The 12,225-nt window shown below is 39.1% G+C and overlaps 1 protein-coding gene across 1 annotated transcript; it reads left to right on the top strand.

Annotated features, from left to right (window-relative positions):
- Nucleotides 1-9,863: 9,863 nt before the first annotated feature.
- On the top strand, nt 9,864-11,741 carry LOC131810431 (U3 small nucleolar RNA-associated protein 18 homolog). Its single transcript, XM_059138390.1, has one exon. It carries the CDS (start codon nt 9,889-9,891, stop codon nt 11,536-11,538), a length of 1,650 nt encoding a protein of 549 aa, XP_058994373.1. The 5' UTR covers nt 9,864-9,888; the 3' UTR covers nt 11,539-11,741.
- Nucleotides 11,742-12,225: the final 484 nt, after the last annotated feature.

Genomic DNA, 12,225 nt, shown 5'->3' with positions numbered 1-12,225 from the left:
GACTCTTTCGGGTTTTCCACATAAAGTATAACATCATCTGTAAAGAGTGAGAGTTTGACTTCTTTGCTGATTTGGATGCCTTTTATTTCTTTTTATCATCTGACTCCTGAGGCTAGGACTTCTAGTACTATGTTAAATAGCAGTGGTGATAGTGGACAGCCCTGCTATGTTCCTGAACTTAGGGGAAATGCTCTCGTTTTTCTCCATTGAGAATGATATTTGCTGTGGGTTTTTCATAGATGGCTTTGGTGATACTGAAGTATGTACCCTCTATACCTACTTGTGAAGAGTCTTGATCAAGAAAGGATGCTGTACTTTGTCAAATGCTTTCTCAGCATCTATTGAGAGTATCCTATGGTTCTTGTTCTTTCATTAATATATTGTATCACACTGATTGGTTTGGAGATGTTGACCAACTTTGTAGCCCAAGAATAAATCCCACTCAAGCATGATGAATAATTCTTTTAATGTGCTGTTGGCGAGTATTTAGGTGAGAATTTTTGCATCCGTGTTCATCAAGGATATTGGTCTATAATTCTCCTTTTTGATGAAGTCATTGTCTGGTTTTGGGATCAAGGTCATGCTGGCCTCATAAAATGAGTTTGGAAATTTTCCTCCTATTTCTATTTTTTGGAACATTTTCAGGAGAATAAGTACTAACTCTTCTTTAAATGTTTGGTAGAATTGCCCTGGGAAGCTGTCTGCCCCAGCCGGGGCTCTTCTTGGGAGACTTTTGATGAATGTTTCAATCTCCTTACTGGTTATGGGTCTCTTCGGGTTTTCTGTTTCTTCCTGGTTCAGTTTTGGTAGCTTATATGTCTCTAAGAATGCATCCATATCTTCCAGATTGTCAAATTTGTTGGCATAGAGTTCCTCATAATATGTTCTTAAAATCAGTTGTATTTCTTTGGTGTTGGTTGTGATGTCTCCTCCTTCGTTCATAATTTTATTAGTTTGTATCCTTTCTATTTTTTTTTGATAAGTCTGGCCAGTGGTTTATCAATCTTATTAATTCTTTCAATGAACTAGCTCCTAGTTTTATTGATCTATTCTACTGTTCTTTAAGTTTCTATTTCATTGATTTGTGCTCTGATCTTTATGATTTCTCTTCTCCTGCTGGGTTTAGGCTTTCTTTACTGTTCTTTTTCCAGCTCCCTTAGGTGTAGGGTTAGGTTGTGTATTTAAGACCTTTCTTGTTTCTTGAGAAAGGCTTGTATGTCTATATACTTTCCTCTCAGGACCACTTTTTCTGTGTCCCAAAGATTTTGAGCAGTTGTGTTTTTACTTTCACCTATTTGAGTGAATTTTTTTGAATTCTTCTTTAATTTCCTGGTTCATCCATTCATTCTTTTGTAGGATGCTCTTTAGCCTCCATGTATTTGAGTTCTTCCCAACTTTCCTCTTGTGGTTGAGTTCTAGTTTCAAAGCATTATAGTCTGAGAATATGCAGAGAATGATCTCAATCTTTTGGTATGGCTGAGACCTGAATTGTTACCCAGGATGTGATCTATTCTGGAGAATGTTCTATGTGCACTAGAAATGAATGGCATTCTATTGCTTTGGGATGGAATGTTCTAAATATATCTGTGATGACTATCTGGTCCAGTGTGTCATTTAAAGCCTTTATTTCCTTGTTGATCTTTTGCTTACATGATCTGTCTATTTCAGTGAAGGGGGTGTTTAAGTCCCTTACTATTATTGTCAATGTGTTTGTTTGATTTTGTTATTAATTGGTTTATATAATTGGCTGATCTCATGTTAGGGGCATAAATATTTAAAATGGTTAGATCTTCTTGTTGGTAAGTATGATATACTGTCCTTCCTCATCTCCTATTATAGTCTTTGGCTTAAAATCTAATTGATCTGATATAAGGATTGCCAGCTTCCTTTTGATGTCCATTAGCATGATAAATTGTTTTCCACCCCCTCACTTTAAATCTGGAGGTATCTTTGGGTCTAAAATGAGTTTTTTGCAGACATCATATTGACAAGTCTTGTTTTTTTATCTATTCTGATACCCTATGTCTTTTGATAGGAGCATTTAGCCCATTTACATTGACAGTAACTATTGAAAGATTTGAATTTAGTGCCACTGTGTTGTTTGTAAGGCGACTGTTACTTTATCTGTAGAGACAGATAAAGTTCCTTTCTGCTCTGTTACTTTTAGGCTCTCTCTTTGCTTAAAGGACCGATTTCAATATTTCCTGTAGGGCTGCTTTGGTGTTGCAAATTCTTTTAGTTTATGTTTGTCCTGGAAGCTTTTTTCTCTCCTCTATTTTTAGTGACAGCATAGCTGGATATAATATTCTTAGCTGCATATTTTTCTCATTTAGTGCTCTGAATATATCATGCCAGTCCTTTCTGGCCTGCCAAGTCTCTGAGGATAGCTCTGCTGCCAATCTATTATTTCTACTGTTGTAGATTACAGATCTCTTGTCCTAGGCTACTTTTAGCATTTTCTCTTGGATTCTGAGACTTGAAAGCTTTACTATTAGATAACTGGCTGTTGACCTATTTTTATTGATTTTGAGGGGGGTTCTCTGTCCTCCTGGATTTTAATGCTTGTTTCCTCCCCAAATTGGGGAAATTCTCTCCTATAATTTGCTATAATATACCTTCTGCCCCTCTCTCTCTTTCTTCTTCTGGGATCCCATTTTTTTAAAAAGATTTATTTATTTGACAGAGAGAGAGAAAGATCACAAGTAGAGAAGCAGGCAGAGAGAGAAGGGGAAGCAGGCTCCCTGCTGAGCAGAGAGCCTGATGCAGGGCTTGATCCTAGGACCCTGAGATCATGAGCTGAGCTGAAGGCAGAGGCTTAACCCACTGAGCCACCAAGGATCCCATTTATTATAATATTGTTTCGTCTTATGGTATCACTTAGCTCTTGAATTATCCCCTCATTATCCAGTAGTTGTTTATTTCTCTCTTTCTCAGCTTCTTTATTCTGCATCTTTTGGTTTTCTATATCACTAAACCTCTCTTCTGCGTCATTTGTCCTAGCAGTAAGAGCCTCCAATTTTTATTACACCTCCAATTTTTTTGCTTTCAACTTAGTTCATTTCTCCAGAAAGTGCTTTTGTTTTTCCAAAAACAATGGATTCTCTAGTATCTTATTATTTTTTTAAGGTTTTTCCACCTTGTCATTTTGTCCAGAGAGGAATAGATGATTGAGAGATGAAAATGCTAAAAGGGTAACAAGTACCTCACAAAAATATATACTAACCAAATCAGAAGGGATCTGGAAAAATAAAATATATATATATATATATACACATATATACATATGTATATGTATATATGTATATATGTGTATATATATACATGTATATATGTATACATATATACATATGTATATATGTGTGTATATATATATATATATATATAAATGATTAGGCTGGTGATTAGAATAGAGCCACACACTTGATTTTAGGTGTATTTTGGTTTCTTAGAAGAAATGGCCTCCTAAAAGTTTAAAGAAAGACAGACTTACTTATTCACATATATATAAATATGGGTAAACATGATGAAGGGATGGAATATGATTTTAAAGATGGAAATTAAGATAGATTTTAAAAATGGAATTAATAAGAAGTTGGTCAAAAAATGGCAAAAAAAAAGGAGAGAATATCACTAGGCTGGAGACTAGAACAAAGCCATACACTAGATATAGCGTGTATTTTGATCTATTAGAAGAACATGTACTCCTAAATATTTGAAGAAAGAAAAACATATGTATACAAAAAATAAGGTCAAATACAATGAAGGCATGGAGTATGACTATAAAAATGAAAATTTAAAAAGATTTTTCAAAAGACATTTATAAGATGGTTAAAACAGATTAAAATAGGAAAGAGGAACCATTAAAAAATAGAAAAAGAAAAAATAAATAAAAATTTAAAAACTTAACTTGGGGGGTGCCTGGGTGGCTCAGTGGGTTGATCCTCTGCCTTCGGCTCAGGTCATGATCTCGGGGTCCTGGGATCGAGCCCCGCATCGGCTCTCTGCTTGGCAGGGGGCCTGCTTTCTCCTCTCTGCCTCCTCTCTGCCTGTGTCTCTGCCTACTTGTGATTCTGTCTGTCAAATAAATAAATAAAATCTTTAAAAAAAAAAAAACTTGACTTGGAAAGACAAGATTCATGGGAGGAAAGTATATGAATTCTATATGCTATATTCCCCTAGCACTGGTGTTTGCAGTTCTCATTGATTGGTAACTTTGGTCTTGGCTGATTATTCTTACTGATCTTCTAGGGGAGGGGCCTGTTGCAGTGATTCTTAAATATCTTTGCCCCAGGTGGAATTGCACCTCCCTTGCCAAGGGCCACGCTAAGTAATCTGCTTGGGTTTGCTCTTGTAGCTTGTGTTCCCTTAAAGCTTTCTGTACAACTTTGGAGGACAAGAATAAAAATGATGGCCTCCCAATCTCCAGCCTGGAGGAGCCAAGAGCTCAGGGGACCCTCCTCTTTAATGCACCCTCAGAGAAAAGCAGTCGGTCTCTCCTGTCTCCCTGGTCTCTAGCTGCATTCCATGCACACCGGCCTATGACAGAGTGTTTCTATTTGTGGCACATGGCACCATTTGGAGTCTCCAAACCTAGCAGATTCACACAGTATACTCCCATGCCACTCCTCCCAGTAGAGGAAGCAGGGGTCTCTCTGGATCTGCCACTTTTGGGGCTACCTGCTCAAATAATAGAGGCCCTACGATGCCTCGGATCACGGTTTAAGGTAACCCCAATCTGAGAAGCCCCCCATCCCCACAGCTCCATCTCTGAAGCCATCCTCCCCACTCCAATACCAGGGGGCTCGGTCACACTCAGCACTCCAGGTCTTTCTGTGACCGCATGGGTCCTGAGACCACAGTGTCCCAGCAAGGGCTTCACCCATTGCTTAGCCTCTGGAGTGACGTCCCTCAATGGAGCAGACTTCTAAAAGTTCCGATTTTGTGCTCTGCTGTTCTACTGCTTTCTGGGAGCTGGCCCCTCCCCCGCAGTCTATTGTCCTGTATATTACCTTGGATTCACTTCTCCACACACCCTACCTTCCAGAAAGTGGTCACTTTTCTGTTCCTAGAATTGCTGCTATTTTTTTCTTTGATCTCCTATTGAGTTTGTTGGTGTTCAGAATGGTTTGATAACTAGCTGAATTTCTGGGACCAGATGAAATTTACATCTCCTACTTCTCCACCATCTTACTCCTCCCAAAATTCATTGTCTTTTTAAGAAAGTACTAAACCATACTAAACCATTTGAAAAAAAAAAAACCCTAAATTCATCATTGGTTTCTCTGTCATGTTGTAACAAAGCTATCTCCTTTGGGAAGCTACCTAGTGCCATAAGGCTACGGTCCTTTTTCTAGAGTACACGCCATTCTCTCAATATTCCTTAGTGTTAATCTCCCTCCATCACCAAAGTTGACTTTGTTTCATTTATTGAGGGCATTACTCTCGTCCAATCCATTGTACTAATTAATGGACAGATAATAAGATTTCTTATGTTAATTCTGATACTGACTGCCTAAAATACCTGTGTTGTAAAAGCTTGTAAGGCCACATCCACTCTCACTAGGACTACTGTGATTAACCAAGGATATTTACCAAAGGATAAGGGTAAGGCAAGTGAAAACCCTGATATTTGCAGTCTCTCCACCAACTCATGATGATACTATGCTTTTTAAATATAATGTTGCTCACTTATATTGTAAGTTTTCTTAAGATTGGAAGTTCATTAAGCAACTGAATTTTTAATCTGATAGCAACAAGAAAATCAAGGAGGATCTCAGTAGAGACACTCCCATTATGGAAGATGCATAGAGTAAACATTTTTGGTTGATTAAGAAACATGGCCATCACCAGATTACCATAGCTATCATTTATTCATTTAATTGCACTAATTAAATGTCTTGAGCTAGGTTCTGGTTATTGAGATAAAAAGCATATTTACTTTATAGTTTAATTTTAATGATGGAAACAAACAAGTTAATAAACAAATTCAATTTAACATGAAAATTATTTATAAGAGGTTTGCACAGTTGCTTTGGCAGCACTGAGAAACTCTAGCTCAGAAAGGAGGGTAGTCTTAAAGAATAATTAGAGCAACACACAGTGTGTCAAAGAAGGGAAGTTTTTCCAAGTATCTCCATACTTCACATGTGGTGAAGGCACCAAGGCAAGAAATAATGCTGTACTTGTAACTAGCTGTTCACTGCTGTGTAGATCACAGCTGCAAGCAGGTGTCTGAAACCTGAGACTTCAGAAGCAGTAGAGGCCAGCCATTATGCACCATTGTGCCAATTTCATGATTTTTGTTTACCTTTTTTTTAAGAGTTTATTTATTTTAGAGAGAGAGCGAGCGTGTGCACACACACGTGCGTGAGAGCTGGGGGAGGGGCAGAAGAAGAATGAAAATCCCCAAGCAGACTACCCACTGAGTATGGAGCCCAATGTGGGGCTCAATCCCAAGACTTTGAGATCATGACCTAAGCTGAAATTAAGAGTTGGATACTCAACAGACTGAGCCACCTAAGCACCCCCCTTTTTTACTTTATCAAGAGACCGTCGGTACCCCCCAAATATTTTTAAACAGGGAATGCAGTGACCTTAAAGATTTATGTGATAAAATATGCTAAAACTACTGAACATAACATTCATTAATTCACTCAATTGTTTTAGAAATAATTACTAGGTGTCCACTATGTCTTCAGCCCTATTCCAGGCACTGGGAATTCAATGATTAGCAATAAGAGATGATCATGTCTGCTCTTGTGGATCTAAGGCCAACTTGGCCTTCATGCTTTAGCCGTCTTCCTCTTTAACATAGTCTAGAGACTGCATTCACCTGCAGCATTGGATGGATTACTCCTATTGGCCTAGGGATAACATTTTAAAAAATAACTCCCAGTCTTGAAAAATATAAAAATTATACTAAAACAAACTAAAGGCAATTCTCCCTTTATAATCTATCTCTTTCTGGTGCTGAATGTCCTTGCCCCTCTTCACAGAAGACATATTCTACCCCCTACCCTGCACCCCCCTCCACCTGGTTCTCCATTCTAAGAAGGTTTTTGTTTCCATAGTTTAACTGGAACAGCTTTTACTGAGGTTGTGATCTCCATCTTGCCAAACCCATGATGCATTATCTTTTTTCCTTCTATTCAACTCAGCAGCAGTTGATATCGGTTCTTCCTTAATCCTGTGCTTCTACTTCCTCCTGGTTTCCCTCCCATACCTAATAAGTTTCTCCTTCTCAGGTGTCTTTGTTAGCTTCCCTCACTCTTCTTGGATCCTAAAAGACCATGCACTGCCACATGCTCTACAACCTCCTGCCCTTCTCAGTCTGTACTTTTTCTTTAATTGATGTCATCTAGCCCACTAGCTGAAATACCACCTGTGTATTGAGAACTCCCTGATTTATATTTCTGGTCTCATTTTACCCTCCAGGACTCCAGATTCATAGGTTCAAATATCTTCTCAACATCCCTATTTGGTTGCCTAATAGACATACCAGGCTTCCCATGTGCATCTAAAGAGAATTTTGGTCCTTCCTTCAGACCGTCTTTGTCCCCATTCTTTATTGTTTTAGTAAATGACAACACCATTCACTCGGTTGGCCTGGTCAGCAATATAGAATTTATCCTTCGTATATCTCTTTCTCATTTGCTACTCTCCATATAAGCTAATAACAAATCCTGTTGGCTTCTCTTCAAAAAGATATGCAAAATATGACCATTTTTACCATTTCCTCTGCATCTGTCCTACCTACCATCATCTTGACCTTGGATGATTGTAATAGCATCCTAACCAGTTACCCTGCTTTTAAACTGTTCCCCAGAGAGCAACCGGTGTTCTTTCTCAAGTGCAAATCTGGGCAGATTCCCAGACTTTGGTCCCTACCTCACCAACATCTTTCTGTTACAATTACAACAAATTCTAGGAGGTAGGATGGAGGAAAGAGGGGCTCATTTATGAACTTCCAATAGTGACAGGTGGCACTTCTTACTCTCACTAGCTGCAACTTGATCACATAGTGACACCTCGCTATCGGAGAGTACAGGAAATGTGTTACTTTTCCTTGGTGACCCTGTACCCACTAAAAATTGGAGCTCTGTGGTGAAGAAGAGAGAACTGACATTGGGATAAGTAACCCGTATTCTCTGCCTCATTGCTCAAGTGACTCCTCAGAAGGGCTTTTATTGATCACTATGTAAAAGATACCCTTGTCACTATCTTATTACCTTGTTTTCCTGTCTTTAGGACATCACCACCTGAATTTATCATACTCGTCAATCTATATCTGTTTATTCTTCTATTACTTAACCTAATCATTCATACACTTATCTATTTGAAATCTGTTTTTATATTTATTCTCTGTCCTTTGCTTTAGATCCTAAGACTAGGAAACCAACAATGTGATATATCTATTGAATCACTATATTCTCAGTACCCAAAACAATGCCTGGTGTTTAATAGGCAGTCAGCACACTTATGCTGAAAAAAATCTCTGGGAAGTGAAAAGGAGGTTATCAGCTGGGCGCAGGCATATACATATGCCTGGGTGGATGGTTTCAGTGGGGATATTAGAGTTTGAAGATACTTGGTAATATTTAAAATGTTTGGGGAGAATGCAGAAATGTTAAGTTTGGGTTGTAGTGTTAAAGACCCAATTGAGAGTTATGATTATGCATTTTATGACTCAAATCTATTTTGTTACATGGATTTCACCAGCGGCACTTGGTTACTAGGATTCAGGTATGAGAAATGAGCAGTGGAGTTTATCTAGTGTTCAGAGTTTAGGATATTGGCAGTGTTATTTGAAATGATGGGCAATTTTAACATTTTTGTGTTGTTATATAGAAGAGAAGAAAAATGATTATGATAAATGTTTTTGCATGATAATAACAAAGGAACAAAGTCAGTGGAAGAGCATACTAACAAAACTGAACATTTATAGTGTCCTTTTTGGTATAAAATGGTGGTGTTTTTTTTTTTTTAATTTATGTGATCTCACTTAATTTTCCTGTGTGTATAAGGAAAAAATAACCTGTGAGGCTTGCAAACCAGCTGTTACTATCCTTGTCTGAGAAAGGAGGATATTACAACTTTAAAAGTTAATGACTTTCTCAAGCACAAAAAGAAAACTAGAGGAATCCAAAAAAAGGAATCCAAATCTCCTGACTATTCATCTGTTGCTGTAAAAGAGAATGAAGACACCTTTATGTCTCTGCCCTCTCAATTAGCATGGTTTGAGCCACTTTAATAATATTGAAGAATATTAGATTTCATTATATGTGTATGAACTCCAAGGAATACATGCATGGATATCTTGTTTTTGTGGAAAAATAAGTAATGCTGCTTTAAATTCATGCCACTTACACTAATAAAGCCATAACTTTAGGTGGAGTAGGATCCTGAATTTCACATGAATGATGGCTGCAAAAATAAATTCATTAAAGGAATAACATTTCATTTTGGAATATGATAGGCGCATGTTAGTGTGATATGAATATCAACTTCAGACAGCAAGGTGTGGTAGAGAAAGCATGGAATTTGCAATACGCAAATTACAATCCTGTCCTAGCCTTTTCTGAAAATTAGTTTTGTCATACATGATGTAGGAATGATAATGACTTCTTCATAGCTTGGTTGGGAGCTCTTTGGATGGACTCACACCAGGAATTAAATGCTTCTGCCTGAAAATGACACATGGCCGATCACATTTCATAAATTTTAGGAGTCATATGGCCATGCCTAAATTAGAAGGGGAGGGGAAGTAAAAATCCCCATGTGGACCTGAAAGAATGGGAAGTGTTGGTGAACAGCTTTCATGTGTGCCATAATGATTTAAAAGTTAGATAAAAACTTGAGGAGCGCCTGCGTTTCTTCTCCAACCCAACGATGCCGCCAGAACGTAGAAGCCGAACGAAACCGGACCGGAGACCCGGAGTGAGTCTGGACCGGAAGAGCCGAACGAAGCCGGGCCGGAGAGCCGGAGCAGGGCCGGGCGGGCCGCCCCGAAAGGCTGCTCCTTCATCCCAGCGGAAACCGCCGGCCCGGCCGAGCGCAGCGGTCACTGCGATCGCAGTCGCGGCGGAGGAGGAGAGACGGCTCCGGCAGCGGAACCGCCTGACGCTGGAGCAGGACAAACCGGCCGTGGAACGGTGCCTCGAGGAGCTGGTGTTCGGCGACGTCGAGGACAACGAGGACGCGTTGTTGCGGCGTCTGCAGGGCTCGCGGGTTCAAGTGCAGGAAGACTCCGGTGACTCAGAAGCAAAAGATAATTTTCTGTTTCAAAAGAAACCAGTTTGGGTGGATGAAGAAGATGAAAATGATGAAATGGTTGACATGATGAGCAATGGGTTCCGGAAAGATATGATGAAAAATGCCAGTGAAAGTAAACTTTCAAAAGACAAGCTTCAAAGAAGACTTAAGGAAGAATTCCAGCATGCCATGGGGGGTGTACCTGCCTGGGCAGAGACTAGTAAGCGGAAGACATCTTCAGATGGTGAAAGTGAAGAGGATAAAGATGATTTGTTGCAAAGGACTGGGAATTTCATATCTACATCAGCTTCTCTTCCTAAAGGAATCTTAAAGAATTGTCTCCATGCTAACGCGGAACGTCCTACCACGGCTCGGATCTCATCCGTGCAGTTCCATCCTTGTGCGCAAGTTGTAATGGTTGCCGCGCGAGATAATGCCGTGTCGCTGTTTCAGGTTGATGGAAAAACAAATCCTAAAATCCAGAGCATCTATTTGGAGAAGTTTCCAATATTTAAGGCCTGTTTTAGTGCTACTGGAGAAGAGGTTTTAGCCACGAGCATCCACAGCAAGGTTCTTTATGTCTATGATATGCTGGCTGGAAAGCTAATTCCTGTGCATCAAGTGAGAGGTTTGAAAGAGAAGATAGTGAGGAGCTTCGAAGTGTCTCCAGATGGGTCCTTCTTGCTGATAAATGGTGTTGCTGGATATCTTCATTTGCTGTCAATGAAGACCAAAGAACTGATTGGTAGCATGAAAATTAATGGAAGGGTTGCAGCATCCACGTTCTCTTCAGATAGCAAGAAACTATACGCCTCTTCAGGCGATGGGGAAGTTTATGTTTGGGATGTGAACTCCAGAAAATGCCTTAACAGATTTGTTGATGAAGGCAGTTTATATGGATTAAGCATTGCCACATCTAGGAATGGACAGTATGTGGCTTGTGGTTCTAATTGTGGAGTGGTAAACATATACAATCAAGATTCTTGTCTTCAAGAAACAAATCCAAAGCCGATAAAAGCTATAATGAACTTGGTTACAGGTGTTACTTCTCTGAGCTTCAATCCTACTACAGAAATCTTGGCAATTGCTTCAGAAGAAATGAAAGAAGCGGTCAGATTGGTTCACCTTCCCTCCTGTACAGTATTTTCAAACTTCCCAGTCATTAAAAAGAAGACTGTTTCTCTTGTTCATACCATGGATTTTTCTCCCAGAAGTGGGTATTTTGCCTTGGGGAATGAAAAGGGCAAGGCCCTGCTCTATAGGTTGCACCATTACTCAGAATTCTGAAGAGAATATTTGAAATCCAGTTGAGCCACAAGAGAAACCTGTCTCAATATATCTTCTCAGAAGCTTTCTGAATGTGTGATAACATGTGTATAATGATGTATCGAGCCAGCTGTGCTTATTTAAGTCAACAGAGGTGTCTTATAAACAAATAGCAACTTTTGTTTGAAAATAAATGTATGTTCTTTCCTTCCCACCTACACACACACACACACACACACACACACAAAGTTAGATAAAAACTTGAATAATAGTAAATAAGATAACACTTTCCAAAGCATATTTTCCAGAATTTTAGATCTAGAAAGATATTGGTGGGTATTCCCAAAATAAAGAGGTATCTTAGTTGAATGGCTCTGGAAAATATGGAGTATTTAAAGTTCAGGGTTTTCATATTGTAGAATTGCAGTAGGCTGAAATGCATAAAGGATCTCAAAAGTGGGAGATAGAAACTATAATATGTAGCAATCTTACTGAATCTTTGAATCCTTCTTTGTTTGCTTGTTTTCTTTTTAAAGACCACTGTAGGAGATTATGCTGTGCACATCCTCTCACACTTTGAGAAATGAGGACTAGAATTATCTGGAGGCTGGTGAGGAGGGAGTTTCTGAAGCAAGGGTGGAAATACAAAAGCTTCTAAGTCCTCAGGATGATGACCTCTGAAGGCAGCCCTCCGGTGTCCCATCTTTG

This window comes from Mustela lutreola, chromosome 1 (genome assembly GCF_030435805.1).
Source record: "Mustela lutreola isolate mMusLut2 chromosome 1, mMusLut2.pri, whole genome shotgun sequence".
Taxonomy (NCBI): Eukaryota; Metazoa; Chordata; class Mammalia; order Carnivora; family Mustelidae; genus Mustela; species Mustela lutreola.
Note: the sequence above shows the minus strand (reverse complement) of the source record. Positions and strands in the feature narration are given on the sequence as shown.